Source organism: Dendrobates tinctorius, unplaced genomic scaffold (genome assembly GCF_039654945.1).
Source record: "Dendrobates tinctorius isolate UK_male_01 unplaced genomic scaffold, ASM3965494v1 ptg000026l, whole genome shotgun sequence".
NCBI lineage: Eukaryota > Metazoa > Chordata > Amphibia > Anura > Dendrobatidae > Dendrobates > Dendrobates tinctorius.
The window spans coordinates 13,254,898-13,280,871 of NW_027361694.1; the positions used below are offsets into that span (position 1 = coordinate 13,254,898).

A 25,974-nucleotide genomic window follows, 5' to 3' on the forward strand; every position below is an offset into this window, starting at 1 on the left:
GTCAGCGCCAGTCAGTGGCAAGCTACAGGCCACAGTACTCATCCACCACAGTGCTAACGTCCGACAGTGCCCCTGCTTCCGGGCATTGTCGTATAGCGGCAGTGTCTGTCGCCGCGCTGCAGTCAGCAGCTTCTCTTGGTGTCCGCGGTTGCGACGCCACACGCACAGTAGGTCAAGACGGCCGCTGACCTTGAGTCTGGGCCTAGTCCTGTGACTGTATACCGTGCGTGCACACCGCTCGGCATTTATGTTTATGCCTTAGGCGCCTCTGTGATTATAACAGAGCTCACCAGCACTCGCGGGTGACGTTCAACCCGCGTGTGCCATTCCGCCATATTGTGCATCTGCCATTATATAGCAGCAGTTTAACACCTCTGCAGGGTGGACCCCGGGCGGCGAAGCACTTTCTGCTATTTAATATTTAGTGCGTTCTGCCGTCCCTAACAGCACTGACCTGTAGAATCATATTATATATCATAAGAGAATCATATAGCGCTGTACAACTACTCCTCCTGACACTGGGACCATCTTGATGACTACTCACATTGTGCCCAAAATACTTTTATTTAATTGTTCATTTTTCCTGAAGGCAACATTTTAGAAGGTATATTAAGCAAAATAGGGCGCACTAACTGTGGCAATCATAAAACAATTATATGAGGATAGGTGCCGCAACAGTGGAATAAACTATGGAAGAAAGGAAAAAAGCACCACTGCAGAAAGCGCACACTAAACTCAATAAGATAGAAATGTTTATTGATGCAAAAGAGATAGTAAAAACATGCTAAAACATGATAGGCAACCCACAATGATACAATATAATGGTTGAACATGTATGACATATATAACTAATGTAGTAATCCATATACCGTCCAACCCATGAAAGAATATCTCAGCAACCACCCTAAGGCAAGGCTCATGGGGACCACCAGGCCCTAATATAATGGAGTAACTGACAATAATACACTCCACATAATCATAGGTATTCTCTATTCAAGGCATATGGGCCACAATAGGCCTCAGAACAGGAAGGCCAGAATCCACCACCCAGTATTCCAGATGCCACACAAAGCACAATTAGCGGTAAAGCTGTAATGAAATAAACAACAAGTGGGTGCCCAACCCAGGACCATACCCCATGCGTATCGCCACAACCCGTGCGGCTTCGTCAGGGGAAGTGAGCTGGTTAGGGTCTGGATTGCTTAAATACCTTACTGAGGCCAGGTGAATGTACTTATGAGCCGTGGTAGAGACCCCTCCATCCGGAAGACCCTTCTCAGAGACCGGCGTCCCGGTCTCATGAAAAAACATGGCCGCCGCTCATGCGCTGTGTAATCCACATGTAGCTGGTAAATGAATCAGAACTCCACTGCGCCTGCGTCCAGTGGGATGCATGGGATTCTCCCATGGAACGCAGGACCGACATGCATGCAGTTAGTGTGTTGCAAGTCAGTCAATACGCAGCGCTTTGAGGACATATGCCCATAGATTAAACTAGGGAGCATAAAAACGCGCAGAGCTCCCAGGCGCGCAATACACAAAGACAAAAGACAATACAGCATATACAGATACATAAGGAAGGGGCACACAACATAGATTAAGAGGGATAGGATGGACCATGGTATGCAGGAATAATCATGGCAAAACACAAAAATGGAAAAAAAAATATATATATATTTAGCTTTTAAATGGATGAACAAAAAATCAGAAACAAAAAAGAAGGGGTTGGATGGTATATGGATTACTACATTAGTTATATATGTCATACATGTTCAACCATTATATTGTATCATTGTGGGTTGCCTATCATGTTTTAGCATGTTTTTAATATCTCTTTTGCATCAATAAACATTTCTGTCTTATTGAGTTTAGTGTGCGCTTTCTGCAGTGGTGCTTTTTTCCTTTCTAACATTTTAGAAGGTGACATGATTATTAATTGTTTTTTTATCCTGTATAACTCTATTATGAGTTTTTTTTGGGGGGGTCGTGTTGATTTCCTTTGAGATATATATATATATATTTTAAAATGGAATGCTACATTACATACAGCAATTTCTAACTAAGAACCTGTCAGAAAGATTACTTGAGCAGTCTTATTCATGTTCTGCCAGTGTTGAGTCCTTCTGTGTGGATTAGTAGCCTCTGTTTTATCGATTTTTTTATTTTAGAACTTCAATAAAATTAACGTTTTTTGGATTATTCTCTGGTTCTGTTGTGTTTTGCAAATTTTGGGTTCTCTGTCCAAATTTATGTTTGTGTGGACGAAATTGTGTATATAACTACACTAAGCCTGGCCATTGGGGGACTGAGGAGCCACCTGGTTCACAGTACCCTGAGCCATGTCACAATGGTCACAGATGGTGTGACCACCAACCAGGTCAGAAATGAATGGGACATGATATTGTAGAGAAGAGAACTACTGGTTCCCCACCAAGTCATACCTACATATACCACCAGCCTGTCAGAGGCTGTCGACAGCAGCAGATGGCATCACAATTGGCACGATGATGCCACTGTATTATGTTGCCTGTGATGTGCAATGGAGCAGAAAGAAGCCACTTGATGTGGAAATGGGGATATGTGAGTAGAATTGTATGTATTATTTTAAATGGCATTATGGTTGGTGACATTATGGTACATGGAGGCCATAGAATGAGACATTATAATAAATGGAAGCCCAAGAGGGCAACAGACTGAGACAGTATACTTGGGGGGCCAAACCTGGGAACATTATACTGTATGGGGCAAAGATGGGGACATTATACTGTATGTAGGCAAAAGAGGGGGACATTATACAGTTTGGGGGCCATATTGAGGGACATCATATTTTATAGGGTCTACAGAGGGAGACATTATAATGTATGGAGGCCATACAAGGAGGCATACTTATTGGGGGTCTTGGAAGGAGATATTATACTGCATGGAGCTACAGAGGGGAAATTTGCTGCTATATTGGGAACCAGAATGGGGCACATTATACTACATGGCGGGACTTTATTTATGTATTCCGCCACAATGGAAGAAATTAGCAATGGCCACCTGGTGGCTCGATTTATTAACAATGCCCCTTTTGTTGCCTCATACATTGTTAATTTATGGTGCCACAATTTTCAACATTCCAACCGTATCAAAAAGGAAGACACTATTATTGTATGGGTGCCACTGGGTAGTTGACCATTACTGTTGTATTTGAGCATGAAGACAAACTTTATTACTATATGGGGGCATTTTGCTATTGTCCACAAAAAGGGACTTATGCTTTACTGTATGTGGCCACAGGGTGGTTCTACTGTCAGAGTGTCACAAAGGACATCTCTATGGTAAAGTATTATATTTTTGGGAAAACTGTTACTTTGCATAGCACCAGGGTGGCAATGTGGAATTTTTCTTTATCTGTTGGAGTGTAGAAGTGAGGGTACAAGTGTGGACAGTTCTCTAAAAGCTATCAGCTAAAGTCATGGCTGGAGTAAGTCATAATGGTCTGCCATGGATAAAGAAGAAAAGTGAAGAGAAATGACTTAAATTGCATATATCACTGGTAGGTCACTGGATTTTCCTGTACACTTATACCATATATTATTTACAGATCTCCTGTGTATAATGACACAGGTTATCATTGTATTAGCTACACACTTACAGTATACATATATTTTCACTTATGACAATATAGTGCTAGTACTGTTTTAGTTAATGATCGGTATGGTAGTATTATTTAGTAACTATGTTGTGGTAGTATGTTGTCTGGTTATGGTATTGCAATATTTGTCCCTGAATGTGGCATTATTCAGTCACTACGTTGTAGTAATATGTGCTCTGGTTATAGTAGAGTGGTATTTCTTCCTTGTATGTGGTATTATTAAGGCACTAATATGGTCTGGTCATGGTATGGCAGTATGTGTCCCTTATATCTGGTATTATTCCGTCAATATGTGGTGGTAATATGTGGTCTGGGCTTGGTGTAGCTGTTTTTGTATGTGGTATTATTGGTATATTGGCCTTATACAGTATATGGTGATAACTTATGCTCTCTGCTATCAATTAGAAGTTTCTTTATTTCTATTAGAGATTAAATACTTGAAAGTTTAACCCATCCATGTCCTGTGACATACCATTACATATTGGCAGATATGTACTTAACTTGTTTTACCAGAAAACCTCTATGTCACCTATCCACAGGATAATTGACCACTTATTGATTGATGGGGGTCTGACTGCTGGGACTTGCACAGTTCAACAAAATGGGGAACATTTATCCCTGTTAAATTAAAGCAACATATCCATATTCCATTTATTCGGTATGTGGCTGCTAAGTACTGTACTCGGCTTTTTCTATTAGTTCTGTAAAGCAGGTAAAAGAATGCAGTTACACAGAGGCGCAGAGCAAGAGTTAACAAGGGTGTGGCTTACTTATCACAAAAAAGAGTTCTCTTTGCAGGGAGCCAACAAGGGGTTAATCAACTTTAATAGTGTTAGGGTTATTTTAATTCAACAGTGATTTTTATCAGGTTCAACTTATCGTGAAACCACTGTCCTTTACAAGCTTGCAGTCCGATGGGTGATGGGATGCCGGCGGAGGCCGGTGCTACGTCTTCTGGCTTCCCTTCCAACACAAGGTCCCGCTTCTGGTGGCAGCGGGTGGTCAACAGTTTTGCCCACTGAGTCCCTAGTCCATTGAACTGCAGAGCCAAAGAGTGAAGCTCTGCACAAGTCTCTACTCTGGATGTGATTTCCTGTGCAGCCACCAATGCCTGGATGCCCGAACCACAATGCTTCACTTGGCGCCCGACTCTCAGCACACTCGCTGGTACCTGGACAGCCACACTGCAACGCTCCACCCGGCACACATCTCCCTGCATGCCTGCTGGTACTTGTGAGTCTTTACTGTGCCCGTCCTGGATCTGCGCTCTGCTGCTGGGAGTCTTTCCCAACAAACTCCCGCTCGGCATGCTCTGATCTGCAAGCTCTGTGAAGCTCTCCATGTCCTCTCTGTCGCACGGCTTATTACTGCTCACGGCGCAGTACAGGTCCTCTCTCATTCAGTCCTCCAGAGGGAAGCCCCTTTCTTTTCCCACGCAAACCTCCTTATACTCCCCTGACTCCCCTGACTTACCACGCCCCCTCTCTGCAGGTCATGGGTCTCCTCCATCCTCAATTTCCTTCCCCCCTACAACAAGAGGCACGGCCCCAGCAGTTCTGGACATGATGCTCTGTCAGCACCCACAGCCTGGTCTTCCTCCTTACACCTCCTTTAACTTGCCATTCCACGTGTGAGAGCTCTTTCATCAGGTGTTCAGAATTCTCAACTTCTGAGATGATCACTCATAATGGGTGGGAGGCACTCCAGCCGTTGTTTGCTCTGATCGCCATAATTCAGGTTGACCAATGGGAGGTGGGGAGCTACTTTGGTCCAGTGGGTTGTGGTGTTCGTATATAGTTACTCAGTGTCTCCCATCCATCTCGCCACACTCCCTCCTTCTTTGAACTCACCAGTCCTCGGGCAAAAAAAAGTCTTTGTGCCCCTTAATGTCCTTTAGGGGTGGTCCAGATGCCCACAGTTTTCGCACCTATTTCTGCCTCTCTTGCACTACGTTTTGCCAAAGAAAATCATTCTGCACATATCGCATGGGCGGGAAACCAGCATGGACACACTGAGTACTTTGAGACACCTCTTGAATTTTCTCATCAGGAGTACTCAGAACTTCAGGTACCTCATGCAGAATTTCGACATCTGGCTCTCCTCAATGTCCTCCTCCACCAAGTCATCTGACTGCACACTATGTGCGAGCCCTACCTCTGCCTCTTCATTGGGGTTGCCATCATCTTCAACTTCCTTGGTGCACACCGGCTCCACCCAATTCACTTCCATGCTCCTGAGTAAAGCAAACATCCCGCTGCAGACAAATGATGCCTTCTCCCTCACTTCTCGGCATCTGGCGCTATGGCTCCACCTTGCTTTGGGTGAGGCTCTCCTCTGCTCACCTTTATATTCCTTTCAGGTATCCGTCCATCCTCTATGGTCACTCTGCAAAGGGCAGACATTCTCCCTCCACTCTGTTCCTCGGGTGCGGGCTCTCCTGTTCAAGGACCATCTCTTCCCGCTGCAGCGTTCTCTCCAGTGGGCATGACCATTGGGGAAGTCTTCATCGTTGGCTGCCACATATAGGGAAACTCCTTGACATGTGTCCCATTAATTTTTTCACAAATCCAACTGGGTCGCCCTCCCAGGGCTGTGGGGTACTCGGTACCGGGCCGGTGTCAGGGGAATGTGTAAAAGCAGCGGTGACCCGGTCCGTGGCCCTGGGTGCCCAAGCAATGGGAGATGTAGTTAATGGTAGAATAGTTTGTGACGCCACCCGTGGTGTTTGGCAAGTATAGTGTTAGGCCAATGCTGCATACAGATCTGCTGGGACTGATGGTAGGGTGCAGCAAAGATGTAAAAGCTCCCCACAGGTGGAGCTGTAGTCCCAGGGCAGTGTAGATATAACCAGCACGGGGATGTAGCAGTGCTGGAAGCGTAGGGAACAGACAAGACACAGCGGTTGCAGTTTCTGTACCTTTACTTAGTATATGCAGTCCAGGGTCCTGATTACAGATGGTGTTGGAGCAGGTTAGCCTGGAAGCAGATCAGGATTCTCTCTCAGCAGCAGGGCTGTGCAGTCTCCTCCCTAGCTCCTTGCGGTGTGAAGCACCCCAGTACTTAGTTACTCTGGAATGCCTCTCTTCAGATGTTCCTAGAACTATACTTGTATGACAGACAGCTGTAGCCTCTCTCTGGGACTCCTCTCCTGAGTCCTGGCTCTCTATTCACTTGCTGTTGTGTCCCAAGTCTCTGATGGGAGCAGGGCATTTACAGCCTCCTACTCCTCTGGTATCTGTGGCAGGACCGTTAGTATCCGTACCACTGTGGAGACCAGGCTCCAGTTCTTGCGCTCTTGCAGTCAGGGAGCTCTCCACCCGGAGCTCAACCTCCACTTTCTTCCACACGTCTGCACACGTGGACCTCCTTCAACTAACTGACCACTCCTTCCTCTCAGCCCTCAGGGAGCACTCCCTCCCCTTCATCCTGGTTCAGAGTTCCCCCTGCTGGCTTGGAGTGGAACTGTGTTGCATGCATTAGGTTAACTGCTGGAGAGACCCATCACTGCTTCCAAGCCTGGCATTACCCTCCCCTGGAGGAAGGCAAGGCCAGTGTGGCGACCATACCCCTGGGGGGTGCCACACAACTCTCATGTCTGAGCCTGTCTGGTGGGCGCTTCGTTCTGTATCACTGTCCACTGGGAAAGGCATACCCTCTTTGCAATCGTTCTTCATCCCAGGATCACCCTTATCACTGCCACGCGGCCTATTGCTGATCGTGGCACAGCACAGGTCCTCTCTCACTCAGCCCTACGGCGGGAAGCCCCTCTCTTTTCCTGCACAAACCTCCTTATATTATTCTACCCCATTGAGTCCATTTTTGAGGGGGTTACTGATACGATTATTAATCTGGGCTGTATATCTCCTTGAATATTGAGTATCTACTTTGAGATAATTCTTTCTCTTGTATTTTGTGTCAGACCCGGAGTTTGTAATTCTGGGTACTTTTTTGTATTTATGATTTGTGTGTGTGTTTTTTTTGTGTAATCTTCTTCTTCAGTATGTGGAGGGTGCAATAGGGTTTTCTAGGTAGGGCTACCGACGCTGAGCAGAGGCGCCATCCAGGGCCGGACTGGCCATCTGGCAAATGCCAGAAGGGCCTGTCTGGTTGTGGGCTGCCTTGTCTACTACATTGTCAGCTGAATCGGTGTTCTAAAGACATCCATACTGTTAAGAGTTGCTGACTCAGTATCTTACCCCAGCAGGCCACAGGTATCATTACAAATATTGGTCTTGTAGTAAATCTTCCTTTTCCCCATCCAGGGTAATATTAGTACCATATCCCATCTGGTGCTTGGGACGGGGACTGCATGGGCCTGTGCTATTTCAAATCCCAGGGCTAAATTTCAGCCCCAGTCCGCACCTGGCTCCATCACATCTACAACTAGGGTGCCAACCTCCGCCGGCAGGCAGGGCTATTATACAGGATTTCTCTAGTGAGAGATTAATCCCTGTTAGGGTATTATACTGCTTTTTTCTACCCCCACTTGTTTGCAAATTTTTGCACTTTTTTTGCACCTTCATATTTTGATTTTTTTGATCTTTTAAACAAACTAATAAAATCTCATTTTTAGAGGTCCTTTCTTTTCCCTTGGTGTTTAATGAATTTTGAGACCCTATTATTTTCTAAAAGGTTTTGTCCTGAGATGAGAGTGACTCTTGACAAACCAGATGAATGGGCCCATGGCTGAATCAGTAACAGGCATTTTTCAAGTGTGGTTGTCCCACCACAGTGCTAACCACTTTGCTGCCCATTATTTGATGCTGTGCAGCTGCTGATTCATAACAGTACAATTATTGTGTACCGCAGTCACCAATGTTTTTATATTTCCCTTTTGCGCGTACTTTGTAAGGCTGCATTCTATGCATATATCAGCTACTTTTTTAGTTGGATACAAATGAAAACAATGACATTAGGATCAAACAACTCCAGTCTGTTTTCTCCAGAGTATAATTGAACTCCAGTCTGTTCCTATACAGATCAGTTATTTATATGTTTGTGTTCTAGCCCCCTTTTATTTCATAATAAAGGGAAAGCAAATGGTGACCTTGTGATTGAGTGCAATGTGAATCCTTTTCCGATAGAAGACCTCTGCTAAGCAGAGAATTAAAGCGACCCTTCAGTCTGACATAAAAATGTAACATTATCAAGGCAATGAATAGTAAATTTACCTGCTGCTTTCCTACATTAGAAGTATTATGGACATGTTAAGGGAAAGAAAAAGTGCCCGAGAATTGGCAGCTAGGTTGTAATAAATTAAAAGGAGAGTAGCTGGAAAATCTACTAATCATGCCCTCAATTTTAGATTTTAAGTTAAATTAGAGCGTCACTTTAAGTTAACCTAAAACATGTACTTACGAAAAGGTTTACATTTTTTATATTACTGTTCAATTTTGTAAGGCATCCTAAAAGGGCATCAATAGGAGCTTTACTTTATTTGCTGGTATCTTTCTATGTGAATATGAAATAAGACTCTGTAACAGTGTATTCTCCCCTTGAGTCATTGTATATAGTACTTACCGAGTCACTAGGAAGTCACAAGTCCATAGTGATCTGTCATGTAGGCTCTGGGCATATATCCAATATACTACATTTATAAACTCTGTTTTCACTTGACCTGCTTTCCCTATCTCCAATTTGTAGTTATATTTAGGTCCATGGATCAAGTCCGACCAGTAGTTAATTTGAAACCCAATGCTGTTCATTTTCTATATACTCTTTGTTGGTGTGCGGGGAAAAAGCATAATCTCTCAATCAAATGTTAATAAATGTATCCGTCTATTCTATTAGTCACCCTTGATATTTTAATATTGCAGATCTTCATCAAGCTGCAGACTATCACCAGCTTCTTCAGAAAATCGCTGCAGGACTTCAGATGGATTAATATGCAGTGGCAGAGGCAAATGCGACTGCGGGGTTTGCGTGTGTGAAGTAAAAGAACCTGGTAAATACTATGGGCCTTTATGTGAATGCCATGACTGGGTATGTCATAGCTATGATGGACAAGTTTGTGGAGGTAAGTTAACCAAAGTCTTCATTAGGCAAACGTTCTTGAGCAATTCACTTGCACTTAATCAGTTAGTCAGTCAAAGATACAAAACCTGTGTGTTGAAAATTATTAGAAGAAAAATATATATTGCCAGCTCACCCGTCAATGCATTTCATAAGCTTCAGGAGCACGGACCCGCTGTGTCCAAGCGTGTGTAATCCAAAAGAAGAAAAAAGTGTCCAGCTCAACCGATTTTAGGAAGATAAAAAAAATTTTATTCACAAAACTTGCAACATAGAGGACAAAATCTTCAGCACAATACCAAATGGGTATGAATCTCGATGCATTTCTGGAGACTAAGCTCCCTTAATCATGACTTAGTCATCTTGCAAGTTTTGTGAATAAAGAAATTTTTATCTTCACAAAATCGGTTGAGCTGGACACTTTTCTTCTGTTGAAGATGATTAACAGATTCTAGTTTGTTTTTTTTTTTAGTAGCAAAAAAATGATTGCGTTAGCCATCTTGTAGTTACAATGGACAAGTCCAGGGCACTAAAGATCGTATCAAGTCAGATTGAGCCATTAGTTGGCCCCATTGTGATTAAGAAATTCAAAATTCATATACATCATTTGATTGGAAGTGGTAGTGGTACTGTATCAGGAATATGCACTTTACAGAAGTTGAAACAAGAAGCAGATCCACATCTAAAATTTATAAAACTGGTATATTTTCTTTAACTTTTCATTAAAAATGTACTTGTCCTGATGTTGAAAACAAATGTAAAAAGATGTTCACCTTAAGAGATATGAAATGCAAATATTTTTTAGTCTTTAAGGTGGCAGCTATTTCAGCAATTCCAGAGCGTGGATCTACACTCACTGGCCACTTTATTAGGTACACCTGTCCAACTGTGTGTTAAGACTTAATTTCTAATCAGCCAATCACATGGCGGCAACTCAGTGCATTTAGGCATGTAGACATGGTCAAGACAATCTCCTGCAGTTCAAACCGAGCATCAGTATGGGGAAGAAAGGTGATTTGAGTGCCTTTGAATGTGGCATGATTGTTGGTGCCAGAAGGGCTGGTCTGAGAATTTCAGAAACTGCTGATCTACTGGGATTTTCACGCACAACCATCTCTAGGGTTTACAGAAAATGGTCCGAAAAAGAAAAAAAATCCAGTGAGCGGCAGTTCTGTGGCCGGAAATGCCATGTTGATGCCAGAGGTCAGAGGAGAATGGGCAGACTGGTTCGAGCTGATAGAAAGGCAACAGTGACTCAAATTGCCACCCGTTACAACCAAGGTAGGCAGAAGAGCATCTCTGAACGCACAGTGCGTCGAACTTTGAGGCAGATGGGCTACAGCAGCAGAAGACCACACTGGGTACCACTCCTCTCAGCTAAGAACAGGAAACTGAGGCTACAATTTGCACAAGCTCATCGAAATTGGACAGTAGAAGATTGGAAAAACGTTGCCTGGTCTGATGAGTCTCGATTTCTGCTGCGACATTCGGATGGTAGGGTCAGAATTTGGCGTAAACAACATGAAAGCATGGATCCATCCTGCCTTGTATCAACGGTTCAGGCTGGTGGTGGTGGTGTCATGGTGTGGGGAATTTTTTCTGGGCACTCTTTGGGCCCCTTGGTACCAATTGAGCATCGTTGCAACGCCACAGCCTACCTGAGTATTGTTGCTGACCATGTCCATCCCTTTATGACCACAATGTACCCAACATCTGATGGCTACTTTCAGCAGGATAATGCGCCATGTCATAAAGCTCGAATCATCTCAGATTGGTTTCTTGAACATGACAATGAGTTTACTGTACTCAAATGGCCTCCTCAGTCACCAGATCTCAATCCAATAGAGCATCTTTGGGATGTGGTGGAACGGGAGATTCGCATCAGGGATGTGCAGCCGACAAATCTGCGCCAACTGTGTGATGCCATCATGTCAATATGGTCCAAAATCTCTGAGGAATGCTTCCAGCACCTTGTTGAATCTCTGCCACGAAGAATTGAGGCAGTTCTGAAGGCAAAAGGGGGTCCAACCCCTTACTAGCATGGTGTACCTAATAAAGTGGCCAGTGAGTGTATATACTGTGTGGAAAGAATTCATTGCTTCCCCAAAATAAGGGGGAAGGGGACCTTAAGCATGTAGACAGAAACTTCTAAGTACTTTCACACTAACGTGTCATTTTCAAAAGCCAAAAACCACAATTAGATCTGCTCCAATGTAAAAGGAATTCCGTTAGGAAAGGAATAAATACTAGGAATTCTAGCCAAGAGCTTGGCATAGTTACATAGGAAAAGTACATTTTTAATAGCTTCTAAGCCAAATGCATTAAAGGGGCAAATAAGCAATGATTTAATGTTAGGAATGGTTCATTTTTTATTTATAATTTTTTTATTTTATTAAACAGCAGATGACATAAAAAGCAAGAAATCAATATGCAGGTACAACAATGAATGGAATATTTAGCAAGATCAGAGAAACCTGTTACAGGGAGAAAACTCAGACTTAAATTAAATACAAATAGAAAGTCAATGTAATAGAGGACATGTTAAGACCATTGTGGTTGGATGAAGTAAGCTAAAGCTACTGTCAGCATATATACATGTGCACTAATAAAAAGAGAGGTAGTAGACCATCTGATGGAGGGTGGGAAGGTAGAAAAAACAGACTGGGTGGAAAATATCTAAGTGTAAAGTGGAGGGGCTGTTGCCTGATATAAAGTTGGGAGATTTCTTTGTCCAAGGAGACCATGTAATTATAAAACTTGGGTGTATGTGGGATTCTCCACTGGAGAATTCTTCAACACCATAAATCGAATGTATTTTAGTTATCAATTCTGAGTAGGTAGGGTGCACTCGTTGATTCCAATGTAGGTGAATAAAGTGTTTTTCTGCTCTTAGAAGCAGTGCTAACAGATCCTGCTTACGAAGCTTACATACTTTGGTAGGGCAAGATAACAAAATTTCTGAAGGTTTTAGGATTTGTGTGATTAGACCCTGGTCACGGTCGAGTTTATCTTAGCCGACAATGGCTTTATTTTGGGACAGAACCACAATATATCAAAGAGCGTGCAGAGCTTCTCCAGTAATAATTTGATTCTGCGTGTCCGAAGTAGTAGTTCTATAGCACCAGGACAGGATTTTGGAGACGTTTTCCTGTAAAAGTTTGCATCTAGTAAAACCATGTGAGTTAGAAAGAATAGTTTTAACTTTAGATTCAGGAAAACTAAAATGCTTACCATAATTCTTTTTCCTAAGAGATCAGGAAAGTTGGCTTAAAACATTTCATTGGAGAGGCTAAATATATACAGTAGGTTTGAGATCCTTCTGGGGATGGGGAAGGGAAGTATTAAAAGTGTATCAAGCCAGGAACATTCTCTAGATGTTGAGAACTTTTCAGCTGTGTAAATTTATGAAAAGTGCATCTTTATTGTAGAAAATTGCTGGGGCATCATCTGTTGGTCCAGGAGTCTACCATTGGAATCTTACTGGATAAACACTGGGAGATATTGTTATTTGGTACATGAGACCATAAATTGTAAGGGATTTTGTAATTGAGGTCTAAAAAGTATGGGATGGCACATATGGGGGTTAGTGCCAAGAGACTACCCGAAGGAGTTAATGGCAGGTTTAACATTTGTCAGGTGAGGGACAAGAGATGGACCAGATGTATCAATGAGCATTTTTACCGAATAATAGGAGTTCTATATCTGTTTTGTTTGTTTTGATAAGTTAGCAAGTTTTAAAAGTAACCTTTCACCAGCAAAAATGCTGTTAACCTGCAGGTATAGGGGTTAATCTGCTGGGTAATAGCATTACTAATCTGCCCTGAGCATGCATGTAGCCAAATGCTCTAGTGAGAAAATGAATTTTATTTCCCCGGGCAGCATTTGGTTTCAGTCATGGGGTGGCTCTGGCGCTGGTTCAGTCAACACTTTGAGAATACACAGTGGCGGCGTATCTGCGTCTTTGGCCCTGACTGACACTGGCTTCACTTTCTCCACAGAGTGATTGGCTACATGCAGGTGCTGGGCAGGTTAGTAGCCTGCAGATTAAGCCCATATCTGCAGGATAATAGCATTTTTTTTTGGTGACAGGTTCCCTTTAATAAGTAAATATGTCTGGGAGTGTTATAGCTCCTTGTGATTTTGGCTGAGCAAAGAGTTTTTATGGGAACTGTGCCTTTTTATATTTCCAGATAAATACAGATATAAGTTGTTTGACTATAGAGAAAAAGGAGTAAGATCAATCGGTAACATATTTAAGGTATATAGTATTTGATTCCTTTAATCAGGGGCAGGTAGTTAGTTTGAATCAAATGTTTTGGGTTAATAGTGATTTTGACACCAAGGTATTTTATATGGGTTGTTTAAAATGGGTAGTTTTCTGTAGATTATACTTATAGTGCAGGCCATAAAGATCCCAAATAAAGAGTATATTAAACTCATTCAATTCTTTATTCATTATTGTACATTACACATTGAAGTTTAAAAATATCATGTTAAAAGCAGATGGTATGATATTCAAAAAGAAGGGTCCAGCCATACACAAAACCAGCTGATTAAGCAACATGTTAACAAGTGTCTACTAAGACTAAATGGAAGAGTATATAACACAGTGGTTGTATATAATATGCTTGATATTGGTAATACACATATATAAAGTCCGTATGAACACTTACATCTAATGCCGCTGTACGAAATTCACACTGCCCCAACTCGCATTTTGCCCCTTCTTCAGGGAGTGCTACTGATGCCTTTATTCACCAGCTGCGCAGATTCTCCACTTCTTTTCCTTTCTATATAATTTTCCTTGGTCTCTGGACCCATGGACCTGCTGTAGCTGGCATTACATTCATTTCAAGTGTTGTATGATCACGATTCACAACATAATCAGGTTTGCGTAACCTTTATTCATTTAATTTAAACCAGATACAATCCTATTGCACTTTTATTTGCTTCCAGATACCAAACTGTTTAACTCTTTTCATAAGTTAGGTGAACGCTTTCGTAGGATTTGATAGTAGAAGATGACCTACAAAAGCCACAGTGACTTGTTCTGTATGTCCCATTTTAATTCCTTGAATTTTCGAGTCCTGTCTAATTTTTTCTATTATGGTATATGAATGGTTCATTTTGATATTATTGTTAAATCCTTATATTTACTAACAGTAACAGTAACATTTGCTAAATGGTATCATACTTTAAAGGCAACCTGACTGGATTCATGCAGCCTGAACCAATGGCAGCAAGTATCAGAACCTGGCAGTGCAACTACAACCAGGTAGTTCTCAACCACTCTGGTGTGTCACAGTACCCATACTTTGAAAAGACTTGACTTGTCTGATGTTATCTCCAGCTGGCTTCTCCTTGCCTGCTTCAGTTGATTGACAGCTCTTTTTATATTTGCACACCTGGTAGAGAACTGTCAATCAACTGGAGTTGGGTGGAGAGAAGTCGGCCTAGGACCACATTCGACTTTTCAGGTCTTTTTCTACAGTAACAGGTCAAAGCGTTTCAGAGAAAAACATACCTGGCTGCATTTGTACAGCTGAGCTCTGATTCATGTAGCTGGTAGTTTGCACCGCATGAATGTAATGACAGGTTCCTTTTATATAAAGATGTATTCAAAACATTTTTTATTATTAGGTTGCATAGTAACTGGACTTCTTATAGTTGCTTTACAGAATTTTTTCTAAATTAGTGGAAATCATCTTTTAGTGCACCAACCTCACTATATGATTAGTGTTTTTCAACAAGAAAATGTATTGTGGTATGCAAGAGGGTTGAAAAACTGTATTTTCATTAACCCTTTAATATATTATCTATTGTCCCTAGGGCTCTATGTTTTTCTCGAGCTGGTATGAAGCCTGAATAGACCCCTATTAAAGACTCGTTAAATTAATATATATTCACTAATTTTTGGATGCTAAAAGCGATAATTTGGCAGTGTTAGTGAAGAAGAAAATTAACAATAAACAATAAATTATTATTTGATTGTTGATCTACATCTATTGGGCTGTTATGAAAACAATTGTTATTGTAAGCTTGTTAACATGAGAATATATGAACTATAAATAACATGTTGCATAGCTAAGCAGTTAACAAGGACGAAAAAAAAAAATGTCTATCAGGTTCAACCGATATTGATATTTGGGGATGAATTTATAGGTAGGCTGGGATTACCCCTCCATTTTGACTTTCTGTTTGCCTCATCTGCTTCCAAGAACACACATAATTCATGTTGAAAACTGACCTGTTGCGTAACTGATGCAAACAGAAGTAGAAAGGTCCTGCTGATTATTATGGGCTCTGCCTGGGTCCTGTTATGTTTCAGTTTTTAGAATGGGAAGAAAATTTCAGCATGATACACTTCTTCTTATGTTCTATAAACTGACCCATAATGGAACCCAGATGGAGAACCAAAAAAATCAAAGGGCCCCTCTTCTTCCATTGTACATTAGATAAGTTTTGGATGTGAACTTTGTTTCTCTGTTTCTAAAAGAATTATTAAACACAGATGTAAATGTAGCCTAGCAAAAAGAGCTTACGATGCATATACTCTCCTTTACTCACAAGCATTTTGTATACTTATATACTTTTCTATTCATGCACCAATGACGAATTCCCTATAAAGCATATGTGGAGATAGAGTTGTGTTGAGCAGTGCATTGGCACAGCACTCCCACTGATATCTCTCCCAATAGATCTGTTGAAGATACAAAAGTGGGAACAAACTCTGGCTCTTGCAACTTTTCATAGTACATACAAAACATGAAGATTGGAAACAGAACTTCCTGAGACCTGTGTCCTGTTCCCCAGTCATATCTATATTTAACAGTGCCCTGGTACTTTAGTCTCATAGGCAATGACTAATCAGCAAAATTTCAATCTGTAAACAGCTGTACAGCCAAGCTAGTGTAACTGTCTCCTACAGACAAGAGCTTCCTCTGCTCCATCAATCAATGGCAGCATTTACTCCTCATTGCAAATTCCCTGTCTGCATTGCAGCGTGTGGTATGGAACTCTGTCCCATTCTCTTACGCTACCAAAATGATGGCTGTTTCCATAAATCTGGCTTGAGACAGGGCAGAGAGGATTATAAAAGAAATAAGGTTGTTGTTATTAGTGTAAGTCGTTTATCGTGGTGTGTTCCTCAGGATACAGCGAAGTCTCAGGCGAGGAAACCGACTCCTGCACAGTTCACTCACTGTAAGTATTTTACTTAGTTATGTGAATGAACCAGAAAATAGAAAAAACATTCAAAACATTTCACATTCAGCTAGGAGGATGAGACCCTTGCGCTGTGGCACCCAAATAACCTGGACCTACTATACTTTCTATAAATCTACCTACTGATGTGCCTGTCTAAACTGGCCACCTCTTACCTGTTAACACCCTGGGAACTGGTACAATTATGAGCATACTGTACAGGCTTGCCTGCAGTACAGCACAACAGTGTATAATCTTACAATCAATTATCTCTACTCCTCAACCAAATTTTGCTTTCCTGTCCCAATGTGACTTCAATGAACTCAGAGGAATGGCCCATCCTCAACTATACCGAAAATACCCTAACAGTAAACTCTCTTCTCAGAAACTCTCTTCTGAAACAAAAAGAAGTTCAAGTTTGGTCTGAAGTGCGTTGATGGCACTTAGGCATGGATTATGATTCTTAATAACGAAACAAACAGGAAATGTTGCAGAAAATCTGGCAGTTCCAAACACTCATTTTGACAATAAAGGTGGCCTGACATAGTCAATATGCCTGTCTATCTAACTACAGGCTCTATCTGAGCCTTGATTATTTTGGTGTCAGAAGGTAGTAAAGTGCTTGCATGGTTACCCACTGCGGTGGTGCAGTGGGCCTTAGCTTTCTTACCGAACTGGATCTGCTCCGGACAAACAATCAGTGTATATGAACGGATGCGAGACCCCTCCAGCAGGTGAACGGTGCCGTTGATAACTGTGCATTAACTCCTCAGCAGCGTCCAACACATCTCACACTAGGTCCCGGCCTTTTCCGTCTCTCAGCAGCATTCCTGGCAGTAATCTCCTCACATCTGGACAGGTTCTGATCACAGACATGATTAGATCCAATCTGCTGCTGCTCTTGTCTCGCTGGGATGCTTGCAGGAGAGGATGTCATTTAATTTCCCTCTAGCACATCCTCTCCCTGTACTGAATAACTGCATACTTCCTATAAGATGGCCGAACTTCCTCTTCCTGTGTTTCAAATCACTTAGATTGTAGCCTCACCACTGACATTTTGCATGCATCTCATAGTCTTTCAACAGTGCTTAGGCAACATCAACATTTTGTGACCAAATAACAGCAATACTGCAGATGAGCGACAACAGGTAGAGTATTATACTGATGCAGGTATATATATTTATACCACCCTGGTGAGCCGACACACATCTTACACTAGCAGTGGGCATCATACTGTAGTTCATAGTGGTAAATACAACCCTGTCTCAGTTTTAATTTAGGTTCTTTTCACAGCATAATGCTAAGTTCTATAGTAATTGTTATTGAATTCGAGTTATGTCTTGCCAACTCATTGGGCATAATGTTACGAATGTTATGTTTAACCCCTTTTATGACAAATGACGTACATATACATCATGATCGGGTGTCAGTTCCCACATCATGACGTGCTATGTCCATCATGATTTAAAACTGTCACTGCATGTAAACATGCAGTGACAGTACTGTTCCCACAACTGTCACGGACAGCTGAGCAGCAAGGGAAGTTGTGCGGGGTCCCTTGACATCATTCCCTGCATTCAGAGCACTGTGATTAGTCAGTCAATCTGATCGACCGATCAAAGCATGATCGTGCAGAAGGTGCTGAAATATCAGCACCTCCTGCACGATCACCGCGTTAGCTTGGTGCAGCCAATGTCCGAACTTCTGTAGTAACAGCCAGGGATGGTGCCAGCACTGCCCCTGGATGTTTAGCCCCCTAAATGCTGTGATCAAATGCGATCACAACAATTAGGAGGCTCGGAGAGGGAGAGGACTCCCTTTCTCTTCAGATCGGAGCTCCTGCTCCATCATCGGGGGGTCTAATGGTTGCCGTGGGGACTCGAAATCATCATGATGACCCCTGAATCACCAAGCTATGGAAAGCCTCTTAGACTATGCTCAGAGCATGGTCTAAGAAGCTTCTGGCAGTGCAACACTGACAGGTATAAAGCATTGCAATGCTGTTGCATTGCAGTGCTTTATACCAGTGATCAAACTGTAAAAAGATAAAGAGCCATGCCATAGAGGGACTAAGTAAAAAAGTTTAAAAAAGTAAAATAAATTATAAACAGATTTTAAAAGGATTATAAAATAATAAAAAATAAAAAATATTATGCCCATAAATACATATTTTTATGTAAAAAAAACAAACAAAAAAATACACATATTTGGTATCGCTCCATGAGGAATGACCTGACCTATATAACTGTCCTCTAGTTCACTCCTTCAGTGAACGGCTTAAAGGTTTTTTAAATAAAATATGGCATATTATGGATTTCCATCATTCCACTAGAAAAAAGTGGAATAAACAGCGGTCAAAAAGATGAATGTAAATAAAAATTGTTTTTGATAAAAACCTCATGCTGTCTCACAAAAAACAAGCTTCCACAAAGCTACCATAAAATTACATCTCTCAGAATATAGCTAGGCAAATATAATCTATTTTCAATAACAATGTTTTTATTGTGAAGCGTAAAAACATTAAAAACTATAAAAATGTGATATTGCTGTAATATTACTGACCCAAAGACTAAAGTTGTTTTATCACTTTTACAACAAGGTGACAGGCATAAAATAGCAAACCAAAAACAATCTGAGTTGTAGTTTTTGTTCATTCGGCCTCCCAAAAATCGGAATAGAAATCAATCAAAAAATATTATGTGGCAGAAAATAGTATGAATAAAAATGTTGACTCGTCCCACAAAAAACAAGCCCTAATATGAATCAGCAGAAATATATGTCAGCAGAAATATAGAAAAATTATAGCAATCAAAATATGGCGATGAAAAACTTGTTTTTGTAAAATAAAGTGTTTTTTAATGTTTGACAGCATCTAAACATAAAAAAAACTATACAAGTACAGTATCGCTGTAATCGCAGCAACCCAAAGAATAAAGTTGTCTAATCACTTATACTAATCACTTATCACTTATACCGCAAATCTCTGAAATACGTGATTCAGACTCAATCCACAGTGGAAGTTTCCCTATAATGAGGCAGATGGAGACACTGTAGACTCTGCCTGGCCTATGATCTGACTGTGCCTGTCTTTTTAGGTGTGCATAAAAGCACAGTCGGCCACAGTTTTGTGCATTCCTTTAAAGTCGTATACCACCGAATAGACGTCAAACAGAGTGTAGAATAACTATGCTGCCTCATTAGGCAATGGTTCCCTCAGAGTTTCATTCAAATCATGCATTTTGTAGATTTAGATGGAAACCCCGATGTAAGTGCTCAGAGTAGAGCGAAGGATAAGTGTAATTCAACATGTTCTGTGCTCCAAAAGGCCACCAATTAAAGCTTCTACTCAACCCACAAAAAACAAATCCTCACTCAGGTTCATCATCTGTTAACAGAAATATAGGGGGTGTCCACATTACTGATAGTACAAAGGCTATGGAAATGTGATGTGGTTCCCACCAAAAGAAATCACGCAAAATCTGTGCTCCCAAATAGAAATGTCCCCCTCTTCCTGAACCCCACAGTGTGCCTAATCCGCAGTGAGCTTTCACATGTTTGGCATTATTGTAAGTGAAGAGAGCCTGCCGAATTTACGGGGTGCATGTCTATAGAAGCACGAGATGTTAATAATGTACTGTGACCAGTGGCGGATTAAGTGGCCTATGGGCCCGGGGCTGTTCATAAAACCTGGGCCCCTGTACCCCCCTTCCCAGGAAAACATTTTCTGTCCACATTTTGTGGCTCTTCTCACAAAAACACTGCATATGCTGATATTTAGGGGCGGTGAATGGCCTGCTCGGATGCGGGGTCTGGAAAGGAATAAAATGGCCGCGCTTGGGAGGGGGTACCGCCGGCCTGGCTGGCTACTGGTTAGGGATGTTAATGATTAATCACACAGTCACCTGCCTCCATGCTCTGCCAGGTCTGCCTCTCCCCAGCCTCCCTGGCTGCTCCCTCCAATGCATTATGCGGCTGCCTCCATGCTCTGCCTCTCCCCAGCCTCCCTGGCTGCTCCCTCCAATGCATTATGCGGCTGCCTCCATGCTCTGCCTCTCTCCCCAGCCTCCCTCCAATGCATTATGTGGCTGCCTCCATGCTCTGCCTCTCTCCCCAGCCTCCCTCCAATGCATTATGTGGCTGCCTCCATGCTCTGCCTCTCTCCCCAGCCTCCCTCTAATGCATTATGCGGCTGCCTCCATGCTCTGCCTCTCTCCCCAGCCTCCCTCCAATGCATTATGTGGCTGCCTCCATGCTCTGCATCTCTCCCCAGCCTCCCTCCAATGCATTATGTGGCTGCCTCCATGCTCTGCCTCTCTCCCCAGCCTCCCTCCAATGCATTATGTGGCTGCCTCCATGCTCTGCCTCTCTCCCCAGCCTCCCTCCAATGCATTATGTGGCTGCCTCCATGCTCTGCCTCTCTCCCCAGCCTCCCTCCAATGCATTATGCGGCTGCCTCCATGCTCTGCTTCTCCCCAGCCTCCCTCCAATGCATTATGTGGCTGCCTCCATGCTCTGCCTCTCTCCCCAGCCTCCCTCCAATGCATTATGTGGCTGCCTCCATGCTCTGCCTCTCTCCCCAGCCTCCCTCCAATGCATTATGTGGCTGCCTCCATGCTCTGCCTCTCTCCCCAGCCTCCCTCCAATGCATTATGTGGCTGCCTCCATGCTCTGCCTCTCTCCCCAGCCTCCCTCCAATGCATTATGTGGCTGCCTCCATGCTCTGCCTCTCTCCCCAGCCTCCCTCCAATGCATTATGTGGCTGCCTCCATGCTCTGCCTCTCTCCCCAGCCTCCCTCCAATGCATTATGTGGCTGCCTCCATGCTCTGCCTCTCTCCCCAGCCTCCCTCCAATGCATTATGTGGCTGCCTCCATGCTCTGCCTCTCCCCAGCCTCCCTGGCTGCTCCCTCCAATTTGGAGGCAGCCGCATAAATTGCATAATGCATTGGATTGGAGCGGAGGGAGCAGCCAGGGAGGGAGGCTGGGGAGAGGCAGAGCATCCTCCAGTCCTCCCAAATGGTGACGCCGACGGTGAGTGTGTCAGTGACCCACCTGCCCTGCGCTAGCCGCTGCCAAAATCTCCTGGGCTGAGCGAGTCCTCCTCACTGTGCACTGCCAGTCGGCGCCGCCGCCTCCACGCTTCTCAGTCCCGGCCGGGCCGCCCACAGCACACAGAGAGAGGAGGAACTTCTGCTCTGCCTCCTGCCGTGCTGCGCCGCCCCCACACGTGCTGCCTGGGACTGCCCACCGCCCCCCTTCCAAGTTCCTACGCCACTGGGCGGCGGCGGGCGGCTGAGCGGCTCACACAGTGACAGACTGACAGATCATATGCGATGCCGACCGACCGATTGGCCCCTGCCCTGGGCCCCCTAAAAACCTTGGGCCCGGGGCGACCGCCCCATCCGCCCCTATTAAGATCCGCCATTGACTGTGACCCCACTACAGCATACTGGGCACTACAATGACATATTTGCATTTTCACTTAGCAACATTCAATGTTAGTAAAATCGGCATTACACCTCTAGATTAATTTCCAGAGGGGTGTGATTTCTAAATTGGGGTCAATTGAGGGGGATTCTGCTCTTTTGGCACTTAGCAGCTTTGTATATGAAGTCCGCAAACTATTCTATGAAAATTTTGCTTCAAGAGCCAAGAGCTCCTTCCCTCTGAAGTCTCGGCCAAATAATACTGTACAGTCACATATAGGGTATTGACATGTTAACAAAAAATTGTGCAACAAAGTAAGTAGTCATTTTTAACTATTTCTCATTGTGAAAATATAAAATCTGGAGCTAAAAAGCGCTGTAGTTGTAAAAATTAAATTTTTGTTTTCATCGCGCAATGGTATAAAATTTTGTGAAACATGTGGTGTGTGAACATGTACTCCTTAAAAATGATTATTTCACATACATGTGGTGTGATTACTGTACTCCTTGATGACTTCATTATGAGGTGTAGTTTGTAAAATGATATCACTTCTGGGGGATCTTAGTGTCCTCAGGGTCTTTGCCAAAGTGATTTGGAACTCGCAAATTATTCCAACAAAATTTGAACTCCAATATGGCGCTCATTCTCTTCTGAGCTTTGCATTGTGTCTAAACAGTAGTTTTTGATCACATATGGGGCACCATCATACTCAGGTACTCAGCAGACATTGTGTAACAAATGTTTGTGGTCCATTTTCTCTTATTAACCATTTTGAAAATTTAAAACTTAGGGCTAAAAAAACATTTTAGTGCAAAATATGTAACTTTTCATTTTCACAGCACAATGTTATAAAATTCTGTGAAATACCTGTGGGTTGAAAATCCTCACTGCACTCCTAGAGGAATTCTTCAAGAAGTGTTGTTTCTAAAATGGGAAAACTTGTGGGAGTTGTGTCTATGGTTTAGGCATATCAGGGGCTGTCCAAATGCGACATGGCATCCACAATCTATTCCAGACAATTTTGCACTCCAAAAATCAAATCATACCTCTACCTTTCCGAGCCCTGCCATGTGCTCAAGCAGTAATTTTCCAGAATAAAAGTGGTATTGGCGAACGCAGGAGAAATTGCACAACAAATTGCAATGTCCATTTTCTCCTGTTACCCTTGTGAAAAATAAATATTTGGGACTAAAACATTTCTTGGGAAAAAAAGTCATATTTAAATTAGACTGTATAATGTTTTGAAATACAGTAAAGTACTTGTGAGTTCAAAATGCTCAACACATCACTAGATAAATTCTTGAGGGGTCTAGTTTCCAACATGTGGTCACTTGTGGGGGGTTTCCACTGTTTAGACACATCAGGGGCAATCTGCAAGCCCGACATGGCATTTGCTGCTATTTCAGACAATTTTGCACTCCAAAATTCAAATGGCGCTCCTTCTCTTCCGAGCCCTGCAGTGTGCCCAAACAGTAGTTTTCCATCACATGTGGTGTATCAGTGTACTCGAGAAAAATTATACAACAAATTTTGGGTTCTATTTTCTCCTGTTACCCTTGTGAAAATAAAACAATTTGGGATAAAGCATTTTTCTGGGAAAAACAAGATTTTTTTTATTTTCATGACTCAATGTTATAAAATTCTGCCACGCACCTTGGGGTTCCTGGTACTCACCACATATCTAGATATATTCTTTGAGGAGTATGGTTTCTAAAATGGGGTTACCTATGGGGATTTCCATTGTTTAGGCACATTGTGTGAGTAATTGGAAGGATATGTGGCACTCACCTGCCAGAGGCCTATTAAAACCCAATGTATACTGTTGTAAGGCTGAAAAACATTGTCTAACTTGAATACAGAGAAGGAAATACTACCCCAGTGAGAGAGTCTAGGAAGCGAGTTATGTTAGTCCCAATAACTGAGCAAAATAGCGTAAAAGTCGATGGAGAATAGAGGTGAAGTAGAGCCATCATTGAGTGCAGATTTACCCAGAGAGAGTCTTGACAGAGACCCTGGGAAGCTGTGAGTGATGAGTTTGCCATTGTGGTGAAGAGGAGGCATGTATGAAGTGAATTCTGGTGAGAGTGTATGATCACCAGAGAAGTATCTTGGAAAGCATGCTGTATCGAGGATTGCAGCAGAGAGAGAAAGTGCTAAGCTCTTAAAAATGGAGATGCCTGGAAGACCTGTACTGATGAGATAGAGATTTGTCATTTGTGTGTGTAAGCAGGTTAAACGGATGCAGTACGCAGGGGTTGCAGAGCAGTGCAGTATAACAATACTATTTATTCTTTTAATAGCAAGAGGTAAAGTAGTCTCGCAGGGAGTTGATAGACAGTAGCAGAGAGCTATTGGAACAACAAGGGTTAAATGAAATAAGCAAAACAAAACGAGTGCGGCAGCCTAAGTTTCAAGCAACACTTATCGTAGCTCCTGATGGGGTCCCTCAGTCCACAGTCCGATGGGGGGTAGTAGTACTGGCAATGGCCGGTGTAGGATCCTCAGATGGGGTTCAAAGTTAACAATCCGTCTTCTGGCGGCAGCGGGCAGTCTCTGGTTTTACCTTCTGAGCCCCTAGTCCATAAGCCCGCGCAATTAAAGCGTGAAAAGCTGTGGAGAAAAAGAGTAAAGCTCTCCACATGGTTCCTTGTGGCACGTGTCTCTCTGAGCAGCTGCCATCACCTGAATGGCTGCTCTGCACAGCTCTGCTCGGCATGTGCTCCTCTGTTTGCCAGCCGAGGTAAGGATTGCTGCAGTAGTCTCTGTCCCACATGGGTGCCGCTCTGCGTCTGTCAGCAATGGGGGACATACCTCAGGGTTCTGCATCGGGCCCATACTCCTCCAGGCACACCGCATGCCTGCCTCTACCCTTGCTGCCGGCAGGAAACTCGCTATTTCTTCATGCACTTTCTCCTCACTGCCCCCTCATCCCAAGTCATGGGGCCTGTCCTGTCCCCTATTCTTTACCCTAGGCAACATGGGATGCAGCTTCAGCAGTTCTGGACCCAGCATGATGCAGACATCTGCTGCCCGGTCTTCCTTCCTACACTCCCCCTCTCCTTTATCTCGCCATTTCACGGATGAGGACTCTTTGTGCCCCTTTATGTTCTTCGGAGTTGGGCCAGATGCCCACAGTTTTCGCACCCATTTCTGCCTCTCTTGCACTACATTTTGCCAAAGAAAATTGTTCTGCATATATTGCATGGGCGGGACACCAGTGTGGTCACACTCAGTACTTTGAGGCACCTCTTGAATTTTCTGGTCAGGAGTTCTCAGAACTTCAGGTATCTCATACAGAATTTTGACATCGGGCTCTTCTCCATGGCATTCAATGTCCTCCTCCACTATGTCATCTGACTGGGCACTAGGTATGAGCCCTAACTCCATCTCTTCACTGGGGCTGTCGTCATCTTCAACTTTCTTGGTGCACTCCGGCTCCACCCGATTCACCTCCATGCTCCTGAGTAACGCAGACATCTCGCCACATGTAGATGATGCCTTCTCCCTCACTTCTTGGTGTCCAACGCCATGGCTCTGCCTTGCTCTGGGTGAGGCTCCCCTCCGCTCACCGTACCATTTTTTCCAGGTGCAGCGTTCTTTCCAGTGAGCATGACCTTTGGAGGAGTGAGCGAATCTTCCTGTCGGCTATCTTGTGTAGGGCAACACCTTGACAAGTGTCCCATTTTTCCACAATTC

General features: G+C 43.2%; 1 protein-coding gene across 3 annotated transcripts in view; it reads left to right on the forward strand.

The window, feature by feature from the left end:
• Positions 1 to 25,974, forward strand: part of ITGBL1 (integrin subunit beta like 1) — a 601,277-nt gene that overhangs the window by 17,761 nt on the left and 557,542 nt on the right. For all 3 annotated transcript variants that reach the window (XM_073569513.1, XM_073569514.1, XM_073569512.1), the window contains exon 2: positions 9,454 to 9,653. In XM_073569513.1, coding sequence (XP_073425614.1) covers positions 9,454 to 9,653 — 200 coding nt within the window. The remainder of the gene's footprint in view (positions 1 to 9,453; positions 9,654 to 25,974) is intronic.